Source organism: Phascolarctos cinereus, unplaced genomic scaffold (genome assembly GCF_003287225.1).
Source record: "Phascolarctos cinereus isolate Bilbo 61053 unplaced genomic scaffold, phaCin_HiC Scaffold_2;HRSCAF=192, whole genome shotgun sequence".
NCBI classification, from domain to species: Eukaryota; Metazoa; Chordata; class Mammalia; order Diprotodontia; family Phascolarctidae; genus Phascolarctos; species Phascolarctos cinereus.
In genome coordinates, this window is record NW_027555625.1 from 299,764,939 (window position 1) to 299,792,470 (window position 27,532).

At 42.6% G+C, this 27,532-nt stretch overlaps 1 protein-coding gene across 4 annotated transcripts in view; it reads left to right on the forward strand.

Moving 5' to 3' along the window:
• NR6A1 (nuclear receptor subfamily 6 group A member 1) overlaps positions 1–26,682 on the forward strand; it is a 281,799-nt gene extending 255,117 nt beyond the window's left edge. For 2 of the 4 annotated variants that reach the window (XM_020967569.2, XM_020967571.2), the window contains exons 7-10: positions 844–1,098; positions 13,858–13,979; positions 17,115–17,267; positions 18,012–26,682. In XM_020967569.2, the coding sequence (XP_020823228.1) occupies positions 844–1,098; positions 13,858–13,979; positions 17,115–17,267; positions 18,012–18,100 (619 nt within the window). In that variant the 3' untranslated portion in view covers positions 18,101–26,682. The other 2 variants (XM_078150130.1, XM_020967570.2) reach the window with 1 other exon arrangement.
• The last annotated feature ends 850 nt before the right edge of the window (positions 26,683–27,532 follow it).

Sequence of the window (27,532 nt, forward strand, 5' to 3'; positions counted from 1 at the left end):
ACAGTTTAGTGGCTTATGTTTCTTTTTTAGTTTGACACCTGTGTTTTAGAGAATTTTTAATAAAATTGTTGATAGCTTAGATTTCTTCCTTTGAAAACTGCCAGGTCACACCATACCCTTTGACCACACGTCTATATTAGAATGGCTCTTAGTCTTCACAAATTTGAATCGGTTCTATACATAGAAACGTGTGTGTGTGTGCGTGTACGCACTTGTGTATATAAAATCTTGAAATGAAGTTGTTGCAAGCTTTTTCCTAGTAACTTCTTTCCATTTTGATTTTTACTATATTTGATTTGTTTATAATAAAACTTTTTGTATAACTAAAATTGCCCATTTTATCTTATTCTTTATTGCTTGTTTAGTCATGAATTCTTTCCAATCCATAGATTTGAATGATGGCACAGGGGATAGAGTGCTGGACCTGGAGTCAGGAAGAGCTGAGTTCAAATTCAGCTTCTGACTTCCTAGCTGAGTGGCCTTGGGCAAGTCACTTAACTTCTTTGCTTCAGTTTCCCCACCTGTAAAATGGGGATAATAGTAGCACCCACCTTGCAGAGTTGTTGTGAAGACCAAAGAGATAACTGTAAAGCACTTAGCACAGTGCCTAGCACATAATAAGCTCTATATAAATGATGGCTGCCATTATAATTTCTTGCTTGCTTCTCTAATTTTTGGTGTGACTCTTTATATCGAAGGTCAGGTATGCGTTTAGAGGTCATCTCAGTGTACGTATCCCAAGTCTTGTGGGAGGAGAGATTTAGGTGAAGTTCCCCTCCTACCGCCCTTAGACAAGAAGTCTTCATTTGGTAGATTCTCAGTTCATCCTGCTTTTTCCCCCAGGTACACTGTAACTCAAGCTGAGCTGTTTGCGCTGCTGTGTCGCCTGGCAGATGAGCTGCTGTTCAGGCAGATTGCTTGGATCAAGAAGCTGCCATTCTTCTGTGAGCTCTCCATCAAGGACTATACCTGCCTCCTGAGCTCCACATGGCAGGAGCTCATTCTGCTGTCATCCCTCACCGTGTACAGCAAACACATCTTTGGGGAGCTGGCAGATGTGACCTCCAAGTACTCACCCTCTGATGAGGAGCTGCACAGGTGAGGGGAGGGTTGGGGAGACCTTCAGGAGCCTCCATTACACAGCTTTCACTCAGCCTTCTTTTGGGGGATCAAAGCCTTTGGCTTCAAGAAAGTGAAGTTGACAAATGTAAATAATTTACATAAAACTTAAATATGACAGGCTCTGAGCTGTAGGCTGAAGAGACAATAACTGACAAATGATTTGTTTAATACTAAGGTTTGCAAAATTTTTACATATGCCATCTCATTTGAGCCTCTACATTGATGTGTAGGTGTTAACAGGTCTGAGACTCGGAATATTAGAGCTCCCAGGGTCTAATCATCTGAACTGGGAGCATTAGAAGGAACTGTACTAACCATATACTTGTGTGATCTCTTCCATGTGGGAACTCTCTCCACTGGTTCAAATTACAATCTATTTATATCATCCTATGCAATTCTTGATAGTATTCTCCCGTAAATGGTATTCTCCACCCAACACACTGGGGGCGTTGCCCTTGATCTTTCAATATTTCTTAGGTATAGCACTCAGAGCATCCATCATGTCATGCCTTGATTTACCTATATTACTTGTTCATGCCTTTTCTGTTTGTACATTTTATTGGATGGCTATTCCTTTTGTCACTTCTTGCATGCAGGTGATCATGAGTAATAAACTACAGGGTACTGAAACCCACCTTTATGTTAAGACATTTTGCAAACCTTAAAGAGCTGTATGTCAGCTGTCATGATTAACTCAAGTGGTTGCCCATCCGGCTGTGTGCCATACCTTCTATAGGAGGCCTTTCCAAGTACCATATTATCTCTCTTCCCCCTCAACCCATCCACAACTCCAAAGAGTCTTCTCTCTGTGCTTACCTTCCATCTTCCTTGTGGATATCTTATATGTATGTAGTTGCCTATATGTTGTTTATGCCATTTACATTTGAGCCCCATGAGGGGAGGGGCAGTGTTTTTGTCTTTCTTTGTGTCCCCAGCATGTAGCACAGTTCCCAGAAGATAGTACGTACATAATAAATGCTGTTGATTGGTTGGGCAGTAGGCGTTCCTCCTGTACTTTCCTTTTCCTATTTGGAATGTTAGATTAGTGTCTTGAGTAACTGCATCTTATTGAGGAGTGTTGGGACTTGATGCAATCAGTGTAATATCATCACATTGTCCAAGATCTCACTCTTGGGCAACCCTCTTCCATTTAGATACTGTCTCTGTGACAGTGATAGATATCCTCTAGCAAGCATATTTTATGCCCCTACTGATAGTGATAATCAGAGGATCATTAAACAAAGTTACCTCTGTGCTTTTATCAGTCAAGAAATGTGCATGGGAGATAGCCTTGTTGGAAGAGAACAGAACCTTTGCCCTTCTCCTTGGATCTCCATTACATAATCCATGCGTAATCTTTACCCCCTTAGGTGACCTCACATGAGCCTGAGTCTCATGTGTTAGTAGGCTGTTGACAGGAGAGGATAGAAACTGTTTGATAGGGAAGTGGAGAAGCAAGAAGACAAGTGGGGAAATCCTGGAGCCAGAAAGTACTAGGATGGTAGAATTTGGATTTGAAATGGATTTCCAAGATCATGTTAGTCTAAATTCCTCCCCTTCCCCAACTTATTTATAAAAAACAGACCAAGAGAGATTATGTGACTTGCCCAAAGTCACAAAAATAAAATCAGAGCCCAGGTCTGTTGCTGCAGATGCCAAACTCCAGTTTTTTGTATATGAATATTGAAGAACAGAGTGTTCTCTCAAAAACATGGCTTCTACCCAAAAAGGAACGTAGAATAAAGCTTGTAAAGCCAATAGGAAATTGTATCAGAATACTCAGTCAAATTAACAAGTGGTCATCACGGCTTCTCACGTTGAGGGCCTAAGAAATGAAATAGTCCTTGCCCTTGGAGAGCTTATCAGAGGAGCCAGGTGTGGTGCAGAGGGTAGAGTGCTGGGCCTGGAGTCAGGAAGACCCTAGTTCAAATCCTGCCTCAGACATTAATTAGTTATGTGACCCTGGGCAACTCAGTTAACTGCTGTTTGCCTCAGTTGCCCCAACTGTAAAATGGTAATAATAATGCCACCTACCTCCCAGAGTTGTTATAAAGATCAAATTGGATACTGGTGGTAAAGCACTTAGCACAATGCCTGGCACGTAGTAAGTGCTATATAAATATTAGCTATCATTATTTTTATTATTACTAGGAAATGTACATAGGTAAGTGTACACAAAACAAGGACAAAATAAATAAAAGGCAGTCATGGAGGGCACTAGCCACAGTAGAGTGAATCACAAAAGGCTTAGTGTAAAAGCTGGTGCTGGAGCCACTCTTAAAGGGAATGTGAGATTTTAGGAGTTAGAGATAAGGAGGGAGGGAGTGAATTCCAGAAACAGAGATGGCCTCTGCAAAGGCCTTTGAGAGAAGAGCTAGAGCTTGTGTGTAAGAAAGAGCAAAAAGTCCAGTTTGGCCGGACCGTAGCAGACAGACTGAAAGATAGGTGGGGCCAGGTTATGAAGGGCTTTATATGTTAATCCAGAGTTTATTTTGTCCCAGAAGCAATAAGGAGCCACTAGAATTTGAGTAAAAAGGTTATGAAAGCTGCCAAGCCCTTTTCAAGGCTTCTCATCTACCTTTGGTGTCCCACCTGATTCACCCAACTCTCACCTGTGGCTCCAAGAAGCTGTAACATGCACAGTGGCCTCACCCCCTTTTGGCAGATGGGCTAAACCAGGTTAAGGGTACCAGCAGGCTTCAGATTTGTCAGTGAGTAGGGGGATGTCAACCCCCAAGCATGAGAAGATTTCCCCCAGCAGAATGTGTGGTTGAGAACAATTTGTTCCGAAGGTGGCTGAAGCACTTAGAGCTTGGTCAGGCATCAAAGAGACCATGGTCATCCATGGCATCCCAGGCCATCACCCTTCATCATGACCTTTGTCTTACTACTGGACTTCAGTGACTCAGGAAGAGAGAGTGAGGCTGACGGCTTTTACAACTTTGCCTCACTTAAATCCAGTTCAGCAGCAAGTCAGGACATTGCCTTGTGATGCCATTGGTCCCTTTCAAAAATGGCAGGATGAACAACATCAACATAGTCATATCTGTGCTTAAGGAAAATTACTTTGGCAGCTTTGTGGATTGGTGGATGGGAGGAAGGAGAGGTTTGAGGCAGGAAGACCATTTGAGTGGCCATTGCCGTGGTCCAGTGAGAAGAGATACAGGTCTGAGCTAAGGTAATGGCTTTGTGAGTAGAGTGACAGTGTCAATTGTAAGAGATGCTGTGAAAGTGGAAACAGTGAGATTTATCAACTGATGGGATCTTTGGGAGGAGGGAAAACAAGGAGTTAGGAATGACACCAGGGTTACAAAACCAAGTGACTGGAAAAATGGTGGTGGCCTTGACAAAAATAGGGAAATTTGGAAAAGAGGTAGGTTTGAGGGGTAAGAGAATAAGTGCTGGTTTGGGCATGTTGAGTTCAGGGTGTCTCTGGAACATCCAGTTTGGAATGTCTAATTGGCAGTTGGTACTAGAGCTCAGGAGACTGGGCTGGATATATAGTACTGACTCCTTTTGATGTAGATGATAATTAAACCAGTGGAAACTGATGAGGTTACCAGGAGAGAATGTAGAGAGAGAGAAGAGAAGGCCCCCAACAAAGGCATGGATCTGCAAGCTCTTGCACTTGCATCTTTTCCGGGAGACTAATGAAAGGAGAAGGTTGGGTGTTCCTGACCTTGTTATAATATTCCATTATAAATGATCTTTAAAGGCTGGGGTAGAGGTTGGGGGGCAGATATAAATGACAGTATTTTTAACCGAGTTGACACTCTGTCTAGTAAACAGAGCTATCTGATGTTCTGAGTGACCTAACTAGTGCCAGAGATGCTAATTCATTATTTTCATCTCTTCTTTTGGTCTTCTTCAGACCTAGCATTGGGCAGCCAAGTGTTTGGATAGCAGGCGGCCTATCCTAATATTGTCAGGGTCTGCTTAGATGGCTGCCAGCCCTCCTTGTTTGCATTTGGCATGCCTGGAGTTCTCTGCAGGGTCAGCTGCTGGGCGCTGTTCATTCCAGGGTGATGAATTTTTGGAGTCACTTCACAGGTCAGGGGATATCACAGAGCTGTTGGCAGTCTGTGTTCTCTAGGGATGTGAGCTTGGTGAGGCCCAGCACTCCCTCTGGCCCCGGTGTTATTATGAAATTAGGGGGAACAAGAACATAGTGAGAGACAGTGAGACCTGATAGCAAGTTGTTTTTTTCTTTTCCTTAGTAGAATCAACCTGTTTAGAAGGAATTAACAAGTATGTTCTATTCCTGCATCTGATTTAGGGATCATGAAAATGTCTTTTAGAATCATAGAACTTTAGCGCTAGCAGGAACTTTCAAACACAGAATGTTAGGGACATTATACCAAAATAATAATAAAAATAACAATAGCCAGCATTTCTGCAATGCTTTTGCAGAGTATTTTACAGACAATCTCATTTGATTGTCGGTAATCCTGTGAGGTAGGTACTACAGATTTTTCTATCCCTGTTTTTTTAGATGAAAAAAATGAGCCTTAAAGAGCTTAACTCACTTGATTTAAGGGTCACACAGCTAATGTCAGAGATGGGATTTGAATCTTTTGCTCTCTTCATCCCAAATCTAGGTTTCTAGAGTGTTAGAACAAAGGAGTGTAGAACTAAAAGGGACTTCAAATCATGGGATGGTGGAACTTAAAACATTAGCTCTATAAGTGACCTTGAGATACAGATGTTTGAGCTAGATGGAATCTTATGGAAATTCTAGTGCTCATTTTACAGGTGAGAAAACTGAGGCACAGGGAATCAAGTAAATTGCCAAAGATGACACAACATAAAGTTCTTTGTCAATAGAAATAAACATAAGTTTGAGAAACTTTAGAGTGCAGTGGACTGAGAAAGTACGTTACCAGGTTGTTTCACTATGTAAAACACACACTGTTGTGCTGGGTAGTGTGTATACCTAGGATTAAAGCATGAGCATGTGTACATCAGCTAGGCATTAGGTCTTTCTTTATTCTCCTGCTCCCTCTCCTCCCCACCCCCTGCCCAGATGTATCTTTACCTTTTAACAATTTTAGAGTGAAAAAGAGTTTCAACTGTATGAGCGATTCATTTTTCTTTTTCTTTTCTTTTCTTTTTTTTTTTTGCATTGCTAATATTAGATCAAATTTATGGTCCCTATTTCCTTTAATCAGTCTCTTATCAGAGAGTGAGACTTAGTGAGTTTGATTTAAAGCAGATTATAGCACCAGCCCGAGACTGCTCCTGGCCCTAATGAGCTCTTCTGAACTTTGCTGCTAAGACTCTTCTAGCTCTCTTTTAATGGTTCATTCTGCCTCCTGTGCTTTTACTCCTAAACTGCCAAATCCAGACCATGGTAGTCTTCATCATTATCATCATCATCAACATCACCACTCTTATTTCTATAGCAATTTACAGTTCACAAAGTGATTTTTCTCACAATAACCCTGTGAAGTACTACAAGCATATTTGTTCCTATTTTACAGTTGAAGAAAATGAGGCTCAGAGGGGTGTAACAACCTGCCTTTGACCATGCAGCATTTAGTAAGAACCTGATTCAAAGACTTGTCTTTCCTGCTTTTGTGACAAGTTGTTTAGTCCTCCTCTAAGGGATAGACTCGGTTGTTTTGGGGGGTTTTTTTGTTTGTTTGTTTTGCCTACTCCTAAGAAGAGAAGGGGGACTGAGAAGTAGTATTCAGGAGAGGAGAATGGATAATAATGACAATTTTCATTTCTGTACTAAGATTTATGAATAGCTTTCCCACAATAACCTGTAGGTAGAGTATTTATAAAGATTATCTGCCCCATTTTTCAGAAAAGGAAACTTGAAGTTGAAAAGTTGAGTCACCAAGCACAGCCTTAAGCCTATGCCTCTTAAAATATAGTGCTCTTTCCCCCCAGTATTCTGCTACTTCTCTCAAGACACTGTTCACTAAGCTCAGGGAACTGGCATGCAAATTTTTCTTTTTATTTTTCCCTGGGTTGTTTGTTCCTTTTTTTCTAAACCCACTCATGGAAATAAGTTACGGAGCCATGGAAGACTTTTCTATCTTGGTCCCATTAGATTCACTTGACATCTCCTGTTGGCAGTGACCACACAGAGATAATTTTAAAGTAATAAAGTATCATAGAGTCCTGGATTATTAGAGCTAGAAGAGACCTTAGAACATCGAATGTTAGAAAAAAAGACACTTAGCAGGGACCCGTCTTGCTAGGGACCTTTGAACTTTGATTATTAGAATGAAGAACTTAGAATGCCAAAGCTGGAAGGCACTTTAGAAACCATCTAATCTAATCCCTTTATTTTACAGAAGACAAAACTGAGGCTTAACGAGATCTGGAATAGTGTATCCAGTCCTGGGCACTACCTTTCAGAAGAGAACTGGTCTCCTAACACCCTTAATGAGACATAATTTATTCAATGTCACTTTCAATTGTTGATGAAATGGTCCAGTGGTTTTTGGGGAACCTGCCGAGAATGTTTTCCTTGTCCTGTTATACTTGTGGACAGGAATGGAGAAAAGAAGAAAGACCTTGTTTGTCTTAGCTTTTATTTTTTTTGCTTTGAATCCTGATAATTTGTAGCCAGAGGCTATATGGATGTCAGAACCCTGAGGCGGAGGCAGCCTGTGGAGGAGGGAAAGCCAGAGCTGGGGAAGAGTTGGTGCCCCACAGAACAGAGAGAGGCTTTGTTTGAAAAGAGGAGGTGTGGAAACCCAGCAGTCCACTTTGTTGGAAGATGAGGCAGAGCTCACTGGGGCAAACAGCCAGTGGTCAGTGGCCATTTTCAGCTCCTAGGGAGGTTGGAAGAGAGGGTGTGCATTGTCAATGGGCTAGAGAAAGGAAGCTTCAATCATTGTAATAACATTTCCCATTTCTATAGTGCTTGATGGTTTACAAGCGCTTTATCATCCATAACCATGTTAAAAAGAGTGAAGATCTTAATCCCCTCCTCAGAAGCCTTCTAAGCAAGGCTCACTGGGCAGTAGAATAGGTGTTCTGCCAACAACTCAGAAACGTTAAGGCATACTAGGTAGAGCTTCCACATCTGGAATTAGAGGATCTTGATTCAAGCTGCAGCTGTATGACTTACTAGTTGTGTGATCCAGGACAAGTCATTTCACAGCTTTGTGATGAATTTTAATTCTCTTTTAAATGAGAAGATTGAATCACATGGTTGTTTCTTACAGGTGTCCCTTCCAATTTTGACATTCTTTGTTCTAAGGTCCCTTCTAGCTCTAAAATTCTATGTTATAAGGACCTTGACCAGCTCTAAATCCTATAATGCTATAGATTTAAGAAAATTCCACTGCTAGGAAGCCTTTTCAATTAACAGCTGCCTATTCAAAGCAACTTCATTCTATGTATTTTATATTAACTGTCAATACTTCAAAAGATCTGTGATTTCATCTGTGGTCCTCCCCCTCATGTCAGTTCCAACTCTTCAGTTTCTTTGTTTCATGAGTCACTGTGGCCAGAAGATTTCCTAATCTGTTCACACTCACGGTTCTGTGATGAGCCTCTGCACATTTACCTAGATGACCGAAACACAGGCTGTATTTCACCAGGTCTTCCCGCTTGTCAGAACTTACACACTTTTGACATGGCCTCCAGAGGTAGTCCAGGGTTACCTCCATCCACAGTGACAAAGGCATCAATTCTAGTAAACGATGAAATATTACCCAAGAATCGTGTGAAGTACTGCGTGATAAAAATCAGTGATGATGATGATGATGATGATAACACATATTGCACTTTCAGTTTGCAAAATACTTAATCTCTTGATGATGATAAGGTTCATAGTATGTATAACAAGAAGACACCTTAGAGATCATTTAATCCAATCCCTTAATTTAACTTTGGAGGAAACTGAGGGCTATAGAAGGGAAGTGACTTGCCCCAAGGCATAAAGGGAGTGACTGGTAGCACTAGGATTTGAGCCCTGGTTTTCCAACTCCAAATCCAGTGTTGATAGTGATGATGGAGATGAAGTCCTTGGCTCTAAGGAGTATTTGTAACTTGCCTTAACTCACTTCTCCATGCCCTGGTATTCTCTTTGATTTGAAAACATTAAGCTTCCTGCTAGTGTGCTTGCAGTTGCATGCCTCCTCCTCCTTGCCTTTCCAGTTCTCATCCAGGGAAGGATTTGACTCCCCCGTTTGGCTGTAATCTCTCCCCTGTTCCTTACAAGCTCCCACCTGTGACCCTGAATATTGTTTCCACCTGGCAAAGCAGTTGGCCTGGGATGACAGATCAGAAGCAGAAATTGGACTGGTCTTCCTTGGGGCACTCTGTGAACCCTTAGATGGCAGAGTTGTTTTCTTAATTCAAGCTCTAACTTTTCCAATAATCACAGAGGGGAAAAGAAACAGTGAAGTATATGGTAAGCTTCAAACTGACTTCTATTATATCCACTGTAATCCATCGGCAATATTAGGTGTCTATTTTTTACTAATAAAAAGATTGCTGCACTGTGTGTAAGGAGACCTGAATTCGTGTCACAGCTCTAAAACTTATTAATTGTATTATCTTGGACAAATCATTTCACGTCTTTTAAGCCTGCATTTCTACATCTGTGAAATGAAGGGATTAGACAAGGTGATGCCAAAGGGCCCCTCTGACCCAGCAGTTAAATTCTCAGGAACTTGCAGTTCAGCTCAGCAGTAGTAAGAGCTGGTTAGTGTTTATATAGTGCTTTAAACTTGACTTATATCATTTCATTTGAGCTTTACAACATTGTATGAGGCAGGTAGGTATTGCAAGTAATATCCCCATTTTACAGAATGGAAAACTGAGCCTCAAAGAAGTAGCTTCGAAGTGTAAAATTTAGAGTTATAAGAGAACTTAGCAATCATCCAGTTTGTCCTCCTTGTTTTCTAAATGAGACAGCTGAGGCCCAGAGTAGGGAAGTGACTTGCCCAGGTATCTAAAGGTTTAATGTGAGAACCAAGGTTCTGCCTCAGGCATCTGCCAGATCAAAACTCAGTACTCTTCCAGTGTACTACAGCAAGATTTCGAGCGTTGGAAATAAGGGAAATGTTAAATAATATCATTAACACGTAGTATTTGGAAATGGTTTGAAGGAATTCACCGTTAAGTGCCATTTGGCAATAGATAGTGCAGTATAATGTAAAAAAACCCATTCTTGGCTTTGAATCATGGAGCCGCTGTTCAAATCCCAATTTTACCAGTAAATGGCAATGTGACCCATGACCCTGGAATGGGATTCAGGGGAATCAACTCTGTTGCTCAGTAAGCCAGGTCTAGTCATTTCTTCTCTGTAAACCTCAGCTTTCCTAACTGAAAAATAGAATGATAACATTTAAAGTAATGTACCTTATCGGGCTGATGTAATAAAGTGCTTTGTAAACTGAAAAGTGCTATGGAAATGTCACGTATTAATCTAATACATCTATTTGACTCTTGCCTGCTGTGCAGTGCAAAGCCACGCACTCAGATACAGGGATAGATACAACATTTAGCTAAGTTGTGGCCTTATCCTAATTAGTTTACCAGCAATCAGTCAGTAAACATTTATGAAGCACCTACTATGTGGCAAGCACTGGGGATACCAAAAGAAGTAAAAGGTAGTCCCTTCCCTCAAGGAGCTCACAGTCTAATGGAGGTGACAATAAGCAAAGACGTACCAAGCTGTGTTCGAGAAGGAAGGTGCTACAATCAAGAAGGATTTTTAGCTGGGACTTACATCCCCAGGCATGGGGAACAGTGAGAGACAGTGCCCAGAGCCAGGATGCAAGTGTTCCTGGAGCAGAGTGCATGGTGGAGAGTAAAGTGTGAGAAAACTTGAACCTATAAGGGGATAAGAGACAAACACAGGTGACTCTAATAGGTAGTGAAACAAAAGGGCACATTGTTTAGTAGAAAGAGCCTAGGATTGGGAGTCAGAAGACCCAGGTTCAAGTCATTTACTATGCGTGGGAACTTCAGCAAGTTATACTAGTCATTATTTATTTACTCTCTTGGTAAAGTTTTCACCTCTATAAAATGAGGAACTTGAACTAGGTGATCTCTAAAGCCCCTTCAGTTCTAGTATTTTATGTTTCCGGATCCCATCTTTTTTTTATTGATCAGAGTTCTTAAGGCTTTCAGAGTTTTTTTTCTTTACATTCTTGTTCTCATGTAAGTTGTTCTCCTGATACTACTCATTTCACTGATCAGTTCATGCTAACTCGGATTCTCTCAATGCAACTTTACATTATATTCGCATACCACAATTTGTTCAACCATTCCCCAATTGACAAGTGCCTCCTTAGAGTCTAGTTCGGCACTTTTTTATAACCTTTCAATCTGCCACTTCAGATCAGGAAGTTTATTTTGCTTGTGATTATTCCTACTCCCTTGTCCCCACTCCTCATTATCCCCGTATTTCCTTGTTGAGTTTAATGTATTTCTAGACCAAATTCACGTGGGTGGGTGGGTGTGTATTTTCAGCCGTCCTTGTCTGCATCGGATAGGAGTAAGATTCATCTGATACGTATGTCTCCCATCTCTTTCTCCAAGTTTATATATGCTCAACAAGCGCACTCATTATGAGAAATAGTAAGTTGTGCCCCTTTTTCCTCCTTTCTATACCAATGTATTTTTTTCACCGTCCCTTCTCTTTGCCCTCTTAAAACTCTATGAACACCCTCCCACCCCTCAGGTCTCCTCAGTTTTTCATTAACTCCCTCAATATTCTTTGAAGACATTAAGGTTCTAAAGGGAAATTTGTTTCTTCTCCCCTATTAGAATGTTAGCCTTCCATCATCATTCAACCCCTTCCAATTGCTCAAATAAATTTACCTTTCTAGATTTCATTTGGCTCTAGTGTTTGTATTTCAAAGTTTCTACTCATCTCTGATGCAAAGACCAAAGCTGAGAGTGAGCTCTGGTCTTTTGTTCAGAAGTGCTTGAAGGTCCTGTCTTCCATGAAAGATCCACATTCCTGACCCCCCACCCCTGGAGTATTATGTTTATCTTTGCAGAGTAAGTTACTCTTGTTTGTGGGCATTTATGTTTTGCCTTTTGGAATATAATATTCCAAGATTTCCTGTTTATAGTAGAAACTGACAAGTTTGGTGTGACTATGGTACTGGAACTCCTTTATGGATGCTTATAGTTGGGTTTTGGCTTGGTTTTTTTGGGTTTTTTTTTCCTTTGAATTTGGAGCTCTGGAGAATCTGGAGCTCTGGGATATTTTTCTTTGGGGATTCCTTTCAGGTGAATTCTGGCCCAACTTTGCCCTCTGGTTCTAACAAATCTGTGTAGTTTTCCTTTATTATTTCTTGAAATATGATGTTTAGATTTTTTTTGATCATGGTTTTCGGAGAGTCTCTGATTCTGAAGTTTATCTCCTATTTTCCAGGTCCGCTGCTATTGCTGCTGTTCTTCTTTAATACTTTGTATTTTTTTTTAATCTTTGGATTTTGTTTTAGTGTTTTTGCTGTGTAGAATACCACTTTTCTAAGCAATTAGTTCTTCTAGTTCTTTCCTGAAGAGCTTTTGTTTCATTTTTTTATGTCTTTTATGCTTCTAGGTTATCATGTAGTCTTGGTAGAAAAATCTTTTTTTTCCTTTGAGTCTCTGCTTACAGTTGTTAGTTACTTTCTACTTTTAGGCTGGATTTGGGGGCATCTCTAGATTTTTTAAAAATTCTGGTCAATATTTTCTTTGTTTTATTCATCTCTCCAGCTTTAGTTCTTGAATCAAGACTTTGTGCCAGGACCAGGCCATCGGTCTGGTTGTTGGTCCTGGTTGATCTTGCCCTGAGTTCTTGTGTTGACCTTTGCTTTCTGCAGTTAGCCACCCCCCCCCCTTTGGATCTTTGAAGTTCTGAGTGCTAGATCATCAGGACCCTCTGTGTTATCTCAGGTTGGAGTGCTAGAGCCTTCCCTGGTTGTGTGTATGTGCCTGGACCATCCTGGTCTCAGCACTGCTACGCTGCCCTGGTCACTCATTCTCTGGGGCTTCCAGGGTCCCCCATGGGATTCTGACCACCCTGGAGATTTCTTAGGGAAGCCCTCTAATCTTTCTGTCTGCACTGGGAGGCTGCCCATTTGTTTACATACACTGACCCTGGCTTTGCTGATGGTCCCCTTTCCTGTTGCACCAGGCTTTTGACTGACTTTTTGTTTTAGTTCTTTTTTTTTTTTTGAGCTAGGCAATGGGGTTAGGTGACTTACCCAGGGTCACACAGCTAGTAAGCGTTATGTGTCTGAGGCTGGATTTGAACTCAGGTCCTCCTGAATCCAGGGCCAGTGCTCTATCCATTGCGCCACCTAGCTGCCCCCTCATTTATAGATTTTGAGCACTGGAATGACAGGAGGAGATTTGTGCATTAGAAAAATTAGGCAGCAGTATGAAGGATGGATAGATACAAGTTTTATTGGTGCTGTAAGGAGTGGGTAGGGGGTTGGCCTCAAGAAGGAGGCATCATAGTAGAGTTTAAAATCACTAGATTTAGACTAGAATCTCCACTATTCTACTGAGCAACCGTGTGACCTTGGGCAGGTTACTTAAATCTGTTTTAGTCACAATCTTATTTGTAAAATAAAGAGCTTGGACTAAACGATATTCTACAATTTCTACAATATTGTGTTTTAAGGGATCTTCTGGTTGCATGTTTTAACACTATATTCTAACGTGCACTACATCTCTGAATCTATCATTTATGCCCCCCAACTTTCCTGGGTGCCCTAGCCCATGTACCACCTGAAATGTATGTCCTCATCTTCCCTACAGATTTAGTGAAGAAGGGATGGAGGTGATGGAGCGACTGATCTACCTGTATCGCAAGTTTCACCAGCTGAAGGTCAGCAACGAAGAGTATGCTTGCATGAAAGCCATCAACTTCCTCAATCAAGGTGAGTGTGGGGACAAGGCCTTTTTCAGAGTTAACTACTACCTTGATAACAAACCTGCCCCTCCTTTAGTAGCTCCACAAGTGGGACCAACATCCTTCAATTTCCCCTAAAGAGGTGAAATTCAAAAGGGAAAAATATAAAGTCCTGCACTTGAGTTCAACAAAATCAGCTGTAGAAAGTTAGGTCGAGGCAGATATCCAAATCACTTTGGAAGATTTAGGGACCTTCAGCCTCAAGGTAAGTTACCAGTGTGACATAGTGACCAGAGTCAACTTAAATTTCATGAATAGAAGTGTAGTGTCCAGATCAAGGAAGGTGCCCGACTGTTGTCCATCCTGGTCATAGTATATCTAGACAAATGTATCCAGAAGAGGCAACCAGAAGAGTGAGGCCATGCACCCCCTGCTAGAAGTGGAGTGATCAGAGTAACTAGGGACATTGTAGCCTGAAGCAAAAACTGAGGAAGGAAGATGAGATGGACATCGTCATTATATTAAAATATCTGAAGGGTTGTCAGGTAAAAAAGGGATTTGATTTTTTTCTGCTCAGCCCCGGAGAATAGAACCAGGAGTAGCGGAGGGCTAGTTATAGAGAGAGGTGGGTTCTAGTTCAGTATAAAGATAAACTTGCTGACAGTGAGAACTGTCTGACCCTGCCACAGGCAGCCCGGAGGAGCAGGTCCATTGTAGTGCCTAATTTCCCATGCTAGTTCCTTGTCCTTGGAGATCTTCCATCAGAGGCTAGATGATCACTTTTTCGAGGTATGATAAAGGGGCACTTCTATTATACATTATGGTTGTAGCCATGATATTGTGATAAGAGCGCTGGACTTGGGAGTCAAAGGACCTGGATATCTTGGCTATTATTTTACTGTGTGATCTTGGTCAAGTCATTTCTCTCTAGCCCCAGTTTCCTCATCTGGAGAATAAATGAGTTGGAGGAGATAGTCTCTAATGCCCCTTTCAGCTCTGATTTCTGTGGTTTTAGACACCTGCTAAGCTCCCTTCTGGTTCAAGTACTCTCACATTTGAGGGCATAGGCATGGCAGGTTCATGGTCCCCTTAGTACAGGGAAAGTCATCTAGTATTTTTCAAAAATTAAAGTGCAGCAATCCTATAACTCACGGAGGAAGGAAGAGACTCCACTTTGTTTAGTCCATTTTAATGCATTTAAACATAGACACCAAGGACAGTACATGCGTCATGTAAAATACGTCCCAAGTTTACTAGCAGCTAAGGAAGAACAGAGTGAGTGATGAAGCCGGCCTAGATAAGACTGATGTGACAGATTGCCAGTTCTGAAAGCCCAATCACGGCATGACGGTATTGCACAAAAATGCTGTTTGCAGATGAATGAAGCATTATGTTTCCCTTCTCGTGTATGTTATTCTGCATTGGAAAGGTGCATGGCATACTTTTTATCTCAGTTGTTAACTCTAAAACACTTCTTTCCAGGCTCTGGGCTATGTGCTCCAGGAGCAAATTTCTGCTACACCACATTACACAGGTATTGTGATTAAAAAGAGGGGAAAAAAGGAGAAGCAAGAGACTTAGAATCAGAAGATTTCTTTTCAAGTCCCAAATACTTACTAGCCCTGTGACCTTGGACAAGTCAGTGTATCTTTTAGATCCTCCATTTCCCAATCTGTCAAATGAAGAGAATAAGGTTTGCACTCCCCACCTCCCAGGGTCTTTTGTTGACCACTGCATCTACCACCTATCAGCCGTAGGACCTTGAGCAGACTACTTAAAGTTTCCTATTTATGAGACAGGAATAGTAATGTTTCTGTCACCTTTTCCACAGAGCTGTCATTAGTCTTGGCTCCACCGCTTGGCATGACCTTGGGAAAGTCTTTTGGCCTCTCTGTGGAGAATGTGGCAAATACTGTACACTTGAAAAGTGGGGAATGTTATACCCTTCTAGGATGCGGTCACTATTCATTGTCAGTCACACCCTCTTTAAGCAGGCCACTTCTTTTCCCCGTGAGCCTTTCTTTAAACCTCTGTTCATTTGTTCTTATACTGCTTAATTCCCTATGGGCAAAGCCCAGTCCCTCTCAGAAAGAAAGAGAATTGTTATTTTCAGAATAATAAGAACAGCTCCCATCTCTTTAGAACTACTAAGGTCTACAAAGGACTTTCCTCACAGTGTCCCTATGAGACAAGTTAGGGGACTTTGGCAAATTGACGTGCACATTCATGTCCAGTGCCTTTATTTATTTTGCTTAAATGTGTTTGTTTGTTACAAGGGAGAGCTTTTTGCTCATTTTAAATTTAGGAAGGAGAGAAGAACTAGTGATGGAGATACAAAAGAAAAATGAAGGAGAAAAAAGGGTTGTAGCATTTTTCGTAAATGCTGAAGAAAACAGAAGGAGGTTCAGAAGGAGACGGGTGGGACAGCTTTAACACTACCATTTGAGTTTTTTAAAGACAGGCTCTACATAATAGGAATTAGTGGCTTCACGTACAATCGCTTTTCGATTCATTGTCTTTTCTTCTGTATGTGAGGAAATGAACCTGTTCAATAATGTTTGTCAGGCACAGAATAACAAAAAAAATTCAAAAATAAACTCAAGAGATAAGTATATAGGTTTTATCACTCCCGTTTTACAAGTGAGGAATACTAAGGCTCAGAGGGGTGGCCTGACTTGCCCAAGGTTCCTCATGTCATAAATAGCTGAGCTGAGACTGGAATCTAGCTTAAGTAAGCCATACAAAGCTACCAAAAAAAAATGTATTTAAATAACTCTTAAGGATAGAATCAGAATTTCCGAGCTAAAAGCAGCCACAGAGGGCATGTAGTCCACCCCCTCCCTTTACAATATCCCCAGTAGGTCATCGCTCAGCTTCTACTTAAATACTTTCAATGATGGGAAGCTCACCACCACTCCAAGAAGGCCATTTCAGTCTTGGTCGTCTCTGTTAGGAAGTTTTTGTATGTTGCACCAAAATCTTTCCCTTGGTGATTTCCAGCCATTATTCCTGGTTCTGTGCCATGGGACCAAGAAAGACGAGTGTAGGTCCCTTTTCCAAATTTCTCCCTACACATACTTGAACGTGGGTCTCGTGTGTCCCTCTTAATCTGCGTGTGTGTGTCTAACTTCCCTTTCCTAACCATTTTGCTGCACATCCTCAGATATCCGGGGCCTGACAAATGCCTCGCAGCTGGAGCAGTTGAACAAGCGGTATTGGTATATTTGCCAGGATTTCACTGAGTATAAGTACCCTCACCAACCAAATCGTTTTCCTGATCTAATGATGTGTTTACCAGAGATACGATATATTGCAGGTAACTCTCCCTTTCCCTCTGCTTCCCTCCTCCCCTTTCCTCTCTCCCTTCTTCTTCTGTTTCCCCCCCACACTTCCTTTTCCCTTTCCCCACAATCACTCATCACCATCAAGGCCTTAATCCTGCAGACATTTTCAAAGAAAGTTCTTAGTTCTTTCTCCGTTGTTCCTTCCTTCACCTCTCTTTTGGCTTGTGACTAGAAGGCAGGAGACTTGGCCCTGGCTTTGTCATGTGAGACTTTGATCAAGTCACTTGTTTTTTCCTGGGCCTCGGTTCCCTCATCTGTGAAATGAGGGCAATTGACGAGATGATTTCTAAGATCCCTTTCACCCTTAACATTCAGGGTTCCAAGATCTCTTCTATGGATAACGATCTGTGTGCTAAAATTCAGTGTTCAGTGTTGTAGCATTCTCTACTTTGAGATCCCCTCTGTCTCTTAACATTGTGTGTTCTGACGTTCTGTGTATATTGTAACAGATCTATTTTCTCAGAGTCTTCCTGTCTCTAACATGCCATATCTAAGGATATGTCCAGCTCTGACAGAACAACCTAGAGAAATGAATGCAAGGCTTCAGAGAGCTCTAACAGACTCTCACAGCTCTTCCATAAGACTTGCCAGAGCTTTGGCGCATCCCCTTGTGTTTCTGTGGCCTCTCTCCTCTAAACACTGCCTAGGGAAGGGAGACTGTGAGTTTTGCTCTAACTCATTCTCTTTTCTCTTCTTCCCCCGCCCCCCCCCCCCAGGAAAGATGGTGAATGTGCCTCTGGAGCAGCTGCCGCTGCTTTTTAAAGCTGTTCTGCACTCCTGCAAGACAAGTGGGAGCAAGGAGTAAGCCCGCCCAGCCAGCTCCCTGCCTTGCGCCCCTGCCAGGGGAGCACGGGGCTCACGAGGAGAAAAATAGGAGAGCCGAGACCAGGATGGAGGCAGCCCAGCACTGCCCCTCTAGCATGAATCTTTTTTGTTTGTTTGTTGTTTTTTAAAAAACTCATTTTCTATATATTTATTTCACGACAGAGTTGAATGTATGACCTTCAACACAATGCACATACTTCTGTATGAATTTAAAGATGCATTTCCTTGCAGTTTACAGAATGTGAGAATGTTTAATGTTACAATGTTGTCATTAATTAGGTCTTGTTCTTCTTTATATTTGAGGGGTGGGGGGGTGGGGGGAGCTAACTATTTCAATAGTGTTGACTAAGACTACCTCAAGGAAAAGGTGGTATTCAAGTACTGACTTTTCCCTTATTTTCTCAGCAGACCTCACAGGTTTGAGCCAGAGAGCAAACTGTCTTTTTCTACCAGCAAACGCTAAGCAAATGTACACCCGCCATCAGTCTTGGGAAAGTGGCTTGGGGCTTTTTTGTTGGTTAATTTTTTCAGTTGATATATTAAGCTAAGAATCAAGGTGGGCAGAGCACAATTTAGCCAGCTGGCCAGCTAGCTAAATTCATCTCTGGGAATGAAGGCCTTTGAAATTATTTCATCATAAAATCACTGGATTTAGAGCCAGAAGGGAGCTTGGAGATCCTCTGGTAACAGAATATTAGAGTTGGAAGGGAACTGAGAGACCATCTAGCCCAGCCAGTACCTTAACCTACGTTTCCCTTGACAATGTCCTCAACAAATGGTCATCCAGCTTCCACTTGTCCAACCCTGGGGTTTTAAAGAGGAAAAAGGAAGGAGCTTGTGGAGGGTCACACAGATATCAGGTAGCAATGACAGTATTAGACCCTGGGACTTCTTGACTCCATATCTAACATTCTTGTCACTACACCACATTGGATCTCAAACTTTTCCCCAACTTCAAACTCCTCTCTCTTCATTGAGGAGGAAGCTAAAGGCCAGGGAAGCAGATGGGGGAATTAATCTGTACAAATGAGTACTCCAGGTTCAAGAGTGCCAAGGCCTTCTCTTGATATCTCTGTTCAGGTGACCATTTTAAACAGCCACCTTTCCAAAGAGAAGGGAAGGAGTTGGTACAGGAAGTCCTCCAAAGTCCTGCCTTCTCCACCAGATTGGAGATCTGAAGAGAGAGCTGCTCCTTCCTTGGCCTTGGAATATTCCATTGCTTTCATCAGAGCCTTGATGATGATCAGCAAATTTCATTTCAATAAGACGCAACAAACATTTAAGTGACTCCTTTGTTCAGAACTCTGGGTTGAAGATCTGGGAAAAGACCAGGTTTAAATCAGACACCACACCTGCCATTCATCACATTCATAGTCTAGATGCCAAAGTAAAATGTTATCTAAGTGAATGAGAGAGGAGAAGAACAGGATGCTTTGCAGGCATCACCCTGGTCACCCAACAAACATTGATTAAATGCCTTCAAGGCCTCCTTCCAGACCCTAGGGATAACCAGCTTGATAGGACACCAACCCTGCAGTGGCATGGATAAGGACTGTCCCAGGTAAAACATCAGCCTGTCTCACTGGTCTGGTGTGGAATGGCTAACCATTCTGTCACCAAAACTTTTCTAACCCTTTCCCCTTCTTCTTCATGTCTCCAAACCTACACGTTTTTTTTTTCTCTCGCTGGAAATGTCAGAGTTGTGGTAGGCAGTTAAAAGGACCAGTTGATCATAGGCACTGAGACAAGGCTCAGGTACTCTAGAACCTTGAAACTGATTCTTTCCCCTTTCTTCACTGTTGCTTCCTCTACTTTGGAATGGTATGAAATGTTAGAAGACCAAGGATGCTTTTCCTCCACTACCCCCTAGGCCCTGTATTTAACGTGGGAGGGGAGCAATTCAGAGCAATAGGATAGGCCTACCTGTACTGTCTGTGACTGCTCTGAGTGGATTTAGAAAGGACTTTTCTCCAAGGCCTTAGAGCTATCTGTACCATCCAGGAGGCCTGCCTCTCGTTTCCTAATGAGGTTGAAAAGATACACAAAGATGGAACCAGGTTCCCTTCAAGCACTAGGACTTGAGATGAGAAAATATGTCTCCAGATGAAATGTACTGCCTTAAAAGGTGGTGAATTCCCTTATCAATTATTTGTACAGAGATTGGATGCCTATTTGGGGGTACCTGGGAGGGGACTTCAGATCAAAACTGAACTAGATGCACTCGGAGATCTCTTCCAACTCTACAGTTCTGTGAATCGGGCCAGTTAGCCCTAACCAATGTTTACCATGCTACTGTCCTGCTAAATGCCCTGGCCAGGGAGGTGTGACTCTCTAAACTACCTCACATATTTTCAGGAAAGATCACACCCTCTGTGAGCTGGGACTAATAGACTTGGGAGCTGCCCAAAGGTTCTGGGGTGATGATTTGTCCCAGGCCCTAAACTAGCCCAGTTTCCATGCATACTCAGGCTAGGCCTTCCCTGTGTGAACCTGGGCTAATGGAAACCTGTTCAGTAGAAGGCCATGTTTGCTCTCTTGCTCAGTCTTGCAAATCTTCCCAGGTGACCTGTTCCTCTTTTCTGGGTAGTCTGTTTTGGCCTTTAATCCTTTGTAATGGATTGAGACGTTACGGGTATATAACCGCTGCTGGGACCAGCAGAGCTATCATGTTATATTTCTCCCTGGATTGGAAAATTAGAGTTTCCCCAATAGCATGTGTTCCCCAAATCCAGTAAGCACGTATGGCTCAGTATCACCTCTTACGTGTGTGTATGTATACAAATATGCATGTGTATGTGTGAATATACATGTATATATATATGCATATCCATATCTGTATATGTGTATATCCACATACATTTCCATGCATCATCAGGATAAATCCTGCCTCCACAACATCGTGAGTGGCAGTGGCCAAATGTGTTTATCTACCTTGATGGTCAGCCTTCTGGCCACTTGGCCTGGTACTCCAGTGATGAACACAGTTTGTTTCTGGGCCCATCCTTGAAGCCTTTTCCACACAGGCCAATCAGAACTTGAGTGCTGGTGGCAGCCGTTAAGGGCCCAGGGTCCCCTCCATCCCACAAGTGGGTTTCAGAAGGGGACCTTAGTAGAAAACACGATGTATATGTGTATATTTCACGTGTACACTCACACCTGATTATCCATGGGAAGATTTCTGTTTGGTTTGTTTATTTCTAAGCTCGAAATGCTTTCCCCGTTTTCTTGACTTGAATGTTGCGACTGTGATCTCCTTGTAGGCAGGTTAGTGCTCTGCTCTTTTCCTCTCCGGGGCAGGAAGGGAAGGCCCTTAGCGGTTCTGATCATTAGTCCTGGTGAATGGGCTCTGACGCTACCAGGGTCCCCACCTCACCTCCTTCGCATTCTCAGTTGCTTTTCTTGTAAAACTGAGCTTTTGCTCTGTCTGCTTGCAATTATTCCCTAATCAATAAGAACCTACCAGCCCAAATAATGCAATGTTTAACAGCACAGTGTTCATTTTTAAAGGGAGGAGAAAGGTTCTGTGAGTTGCTTTTGTGCAAATCCATTTTTGCCAAATGCCAATTTACAGCAAATTCCTTGAACAAAGGGCCTCTTCATTCCCGAAAGGAGAAGAGTGGAGCAAATTGTGTAAGCAAATGACAAGGGTACCAAGCTGGAGTCTAACCTGTGGACAGCCGCTAATGTCTTCTGCACCAAGTCCTTTGAAGACTTGTGTTTTTAAACAGGGTAAAGTGAATGTGTTGCATTGCAAACTCAGGTATTATGATGAGAAGATAGTGTAGCTAGCAATGTAGAGACATTAGGTCAGCCACTAGATGTATTTGTGAATTTGGTTTTGAAGGACACAGTATAAAGGTTGGAGGGTTGTATGTGTGTGTGGGTGTGTGGGTGTGTGTCTTGCCATTCTTCCCATAATGCAGGGAGCCTTTTTGCCAGTGGAAGAAAAAATCTGTGTCTCAGATCCCTCTCTTTTCTGTCACCTCTTAGACCTTTTGCCACCAACAGCCGTCACTTTCAACAAAAATTTCCTGCATGAAAATACAGCTTTGAAAGCCTGAGGAGAAGAAAGCCAGTCTGCTTGAGCTGTGCTGATTTTTTTGTTCTTTTAATTTCCTTTGTCTTGAGCAAAGGTTTGGAACTTTATTGCTCATGCTTCATGTCTGGTTCTGAGCCACTTTGGCCAGGGTCAAACTGTGGTGATTAGATATCCTAACAATGCCATCTGCTAGGGTGATACTTAGGTGTGCCTTCGACATTCAAACCGGGGGTCTTGTCCTCCAGGGATCACCACAGCAGTACCTAGTTTCCCCTGCCCAAAACACTCCACTGAGAAACTTATATCTTGCCTGCCTGTGGCTAGGCACCAAGGTGGCCGTAGGAAGAAAGAATAATAATTAGTCCCACTTCTGCAGTAGTTTGAGCCCTAAGTGATAGGGCATACATTTTACAAATGAAGAAACTAAGGCCCAGAGAGATCATAGGGCAATAAATGTAGATCTGGAATGGACTTTAGAGGGTCTATCTAATCTGTTTCTCTTGATTTATGGTTGTGGAAACAGGCCCAGAGAGAATATAGTAATTTGCTATAATAGCCTGTATTTGAACCCAGATTCTATTTGCAAATGCATTGAACTCAGGCCACTCTATAAAATCATATAGGAAGTGGGAGAACTAGTCAGGATTCGAATCCATGGCTCATGATTCCATTGTTCCTTCTTCCCTGTTCCCCCCTACCCCCACGCTTTTCACAACTGCACTTCTGATAATCTTCTAACTGGGTCTTGCCCTCAATCCTCCTTAGTAATAGGAGAGATTGATTTTGGCAGAAGGGGTACCCAAGTCACTTTCCAAGCACTGCTAGAATACTGTTGTGAGGTTGACACTCCCAGATAACAAGGCCCTTGTTGTCTGACTCCTTTGCATTCAGTCTCCTGAAGTCCTCCCCTGGGTGTGCCTTGGCCAGGAGGGCATTCCTCTTTTCCCCCACCCCTTCATAATCTGACAAATGAAGTTTGAGAACCATCCAATAGTAATGCTGCAATCCTGGGCAAGGACTTTAAAACCCCAGGAAATAGAGAACTGCCTTACAAAACCTCATATTTCCTGGCTTTATGTTTTTAATTTCCTTGGGGGATGGGTGGGTTTAAACAATCAAGTGATTTAAAAAAAAAGTCAAACCCATCTGCTTCTCAGGTATCGATGAACCTATAACCTGTTAGGACCCTTACCTCAACCCCATCCTCCAATTGGCCAGTATCTCTTGTCCAAGCCTCAAAGGGGCCATGTACTGTAACTTACTCTTGTAAGCCTGATCTGTGTTGCAAGAACCCTTCTAGTCCTAATACTCTATGATTCGGAGGCTGAATTCTACCAGCACGGACCACTTCTACCATCTCTTGGTGTCAATTACCCTTACTATGAAAATGGACTAGAATCTAGATAATCTCTAAGGTCTCTTCTATCCCTAAAAATCTATCATCAGTGACTATATACAAAGGTGAATTCCCATAACCTATTAATTAAACCATATTATCCGTGGGGAAAGGTGTCAAAACCCCAGGGTATTTTGCAGAATTCCCTTAAATGTATCAAGATGTTTTTGCTGCTTTCTAGCAAAACTTGTGCTACTACCATGACCTTACATCATGTAGATGAGCAGTGGTTCCAAGTCTTTAGCTCAGAGTCAATGTGGGCCTTCAGGCCCACTTGGCCCAACCCCTGAGCCTGTTGATCTAAGTAAGGCTCCAGAGCCCCTTCCTACCTGTTTCCTAGCAAGGTATGTGGGTGGCCATCTTTCCACCTTCATTTCAATTTTATAAAATCTTGTGTTAAGTTCTTTATCAAATAACTTTTTTTCTTAAACTTAAAATTTTTCTACCCCTATTACCTTTTTTTTTTTAACTCCCCACACCACAAAAGAAGAAAAAAACCAATAGAATGAAACTACTCACTCTCCCACTCCAGGACCATGCCCTTCAATATTGTTCGTCCTTTTCTCATTTTTATTTTGGCTGGAGGTTTCAATGCCAACTATCTGTAAAGAGGTTTCTGTGTCCTGAGAAAAAGTGGCTTTCTACTCTGGGAGAGGCGAAAGGATAGAGGAATGAGGGACTCAGGGACAGAAACTAAAGGCCAGTGCTGACGCTTCAGGCATCTCATGTTGTAGGGTTTCTGGGGGTGCCCTGTGTCAAGTGTGGCACAGGCAGAAGCTCAGGGATATATATATTTAAATACAGAACCCACAGAAACCCTCACCTTGATGTGACTGCAATGGATGGCTTCTTTCCAAGGCTTTTCAGGTGCTTCAGAATCAGGACATGCTGCCTAGATTTTCCCAAACCTATTCTAAGCAAGATCCGAGGGCTATTTCATATCCTCTGTCTTCCAGGTGGGTTGGTTTGGTTTTATGGGAAGAATTGGAATTTCTACATTTGGTTTTTGGAAACTTCAGATTCAAAGACCTTTGCAATGGACTAGTAAGCTAGGTAGGAAGTTGTAGTTATGCCTGGTCAAAGATGTGGCAGTGTTGGGGAAAATCCCAGGCAGGTATGGAAATACGTGATGAACATATTTTTAGAACTCAACTTTTGTACTCTTTCCCTGGAGCTGGGACTCTTAGGAAAAAACCTTTGTTAGAGGACAGTGGGTTGTCTGCCTTTCCAGGGCCAGTCCTGTTCTAGCCAAGCACAATGGGATCTGAACCAATGCAGGTGGAGGGCATACCCATCCCCAGCAGCATCAGAAGGTCAGACCCAAAGTTATCCAATAATCCCAAAGCTCTTAAGGGAGGCCAGGTTAATTCCAAGATCCCCCTGGAAAGCCTCATGACTAGGGAAAATTTTAATTAGAATTGCCATCAGATTTAAGTCCCTCCTCTTGGGTTTGATCTTAGTAAACTTGTAAAAATAAAGGCTCTCCTCATTTTTGCCTCTTCCCTACAAGGCTCTCCTCCCTGATATTCCAGCTTGCAGGGCAGATATTAAATAGTAACTCATTTATTATGCATGCCCTTTGAAATGACCAAATGCAGGATAACTAAATCAGCTAAGTGACTTATCCACTGTCATACAGCTAGCAAGTATTAGAGCAGAGATTCAAATCCAAATATTCTGACTCTTTAGATTATACCATATTGCCTCCAAGTCTGAGGTTTGGAAAACAGCCTTTGTATTTGTAAGGGGTTGAGTTTCTTGTGAGACCTCTCTCTCTCTCTCTCTCTCTCTCTCTCTCTCTCGCGCGCGCACACGCACACACACACACACACACACCCCTCCCTCTACCAGTCAACATCAGGCCAAGACCACCAAGAGTGGGGGGATAGCCACTCTTTCCTAGTCTAAGACAGTCCTTCAAAGCCTGTGAAAAAGCACCATGCTAGTATCAATCACCCTTGGTTCCAAGCTGGTCACAATAGTCAGCTTTAGCCCTGCTGGGTCCTTTTGTGATTGTTTTTCTTTCTGTAAAATGTCTTGTAATAGTTGATAACGTTGACTCAAATTTCCATACAAAACAAACTACCTCTTATGTCTAAGGATGTGTGGAGAAAGAATACTGTGATGTTGGTTCTGTTTACATGTTTCTTTGGGGGGGGAGAAGGGAGATAGGAAATCCACTGTGGGGGATGGAAATGCTTTTTTCTGTGCTGCTGCTCTGGAGGTGATATGTTATGATGTCTGCTGATTCTGTTTGCCCAAAAACAGGGTTCCTTCGTCTACCTAGACCACCTTCTTCCCCAGGAGTCCCCATAACTCCAGGGCCTAGAGCAACTGGGCCCAACTCTTCTCAGGGAGAGAAGATCTAGATAGTGGGGGAAGGTATCTGACTCTTTATGAGCTAGGACTTCTATCCCACCCTCTCCTGCCCCAGGGGCAGGCATTCAGTCAGAAGCCAGCCAAGGTCTTTGAAACCATCCTGAGCAGCCCCATTAGCAGTGCTGGGCACTAACAGGGTTCTTTTATGAATCCGTTTCCGTAGAAAATGTACCAATGACCTTACTTCTACTGTGTTTACTTGGGTGGGCCCTTCCACTGTACACCTGTGACAGATAATGGGGAGAAACTCTGGACTGGACCCTGCCCCTGCCCCCCACCCCCCATTGGTCTCTAGCCCTAGATCTTGATTTGCCCTTCACCTTGGCCTGTGGCCAGGCAGCCCACCCCTGGGGATGGATCTTGGCTCTCTGGATCACCAGCTTTGGGTTGGTCATCTCTCCTTGGAAGCTGCATTGTGTTCCTCACTCCCAGGGTGGTCCCTTGTGTAAAATCAGGCTTCTGGGTCATCACCTCCCCAGAACCCACAGTGAGCATGTCACAATGATGTGCCGTGGTGCAGGGCTGACCTCCCCATCCCTACCCCCACCTTCAGGAACTTGTCCAATTTCACTTAGACTGTGACCAAGCGATTGTTGAGCATTGCAGGCTGTAAGGCAGATGGCCACATTAGCCGCCACCTCCCTATCCAGCCCTGCTCTGTGAATTGACTACCTGTGGAAATGTGACCAATTAGTGTTTAGTGAGTGTTAGATATTTTAACTAATAAACATGAATCATTCTGCACACAGATTGGTCTGAGCTGTTTTCTTGGATGAGGGTGGGGTGAGGGAAAGGTGGTGGGAAGGAAAGACTGGGTAGCTCTATGTAGCAGGTGACAGGATCAAAGTGTTTCTAGGGAAGGAATGAGGCATCACCTTCATAAAGACTCAGAGAATGTTGAAACTAGCCAGAACTTAACGATGTTCGATCTAGAACAAACCTTAGACCAGAGTTTTCAAAACACATTGCTTAAAACACTCCTGAGTGTAGCCTAAACCAGATTAAAAGGTAACTGGGACATATTGAACAAAATAAAGAAAAAAACAGCAAAACATGCCATCGTTCCATTTGTGTCCCACTCTTCATGACCCCATTTGGGGTTTTCTTGGCAAAGATACCGGAGTGGTTTGTCATTTCCTTCTCCAGTCCATTTTACAGATGACGAAACGGAGGCAAACAGGGTTACATGACTTGCCCAGGGTCACACAGCTAGGAAGTGTGTGGGGCAGGATTTGAACTCAGGAAGAAGAGTCTTCCTGACTCCAGGCCCCAAGCTCCATTCACTGTGCCACCTAGCTGCCCCTATAATGAAATAGATCATGTTAACGTGATTTTTCCAAGTCTTATGTACCATTTAGTGGTTCTCGTTTCTGAGGTTGACACCACTACCTATAGAATGTTGAAAGTAGAAGGGAACATGACAACATAAAACAATGCTGGAAAAGACCTTAAAACCCACAACTTTAGGGTTGGAAGGGTTCATGGAATAACCACTGGACTTGATTTAATGTTTTAAAAGGCACTTTACTTAAAATGGTCTCCTTTAAGCCTTAAAGCAACCCTAAGAGGGAAGGATTCCCATTTTATAGAAGAGGAAC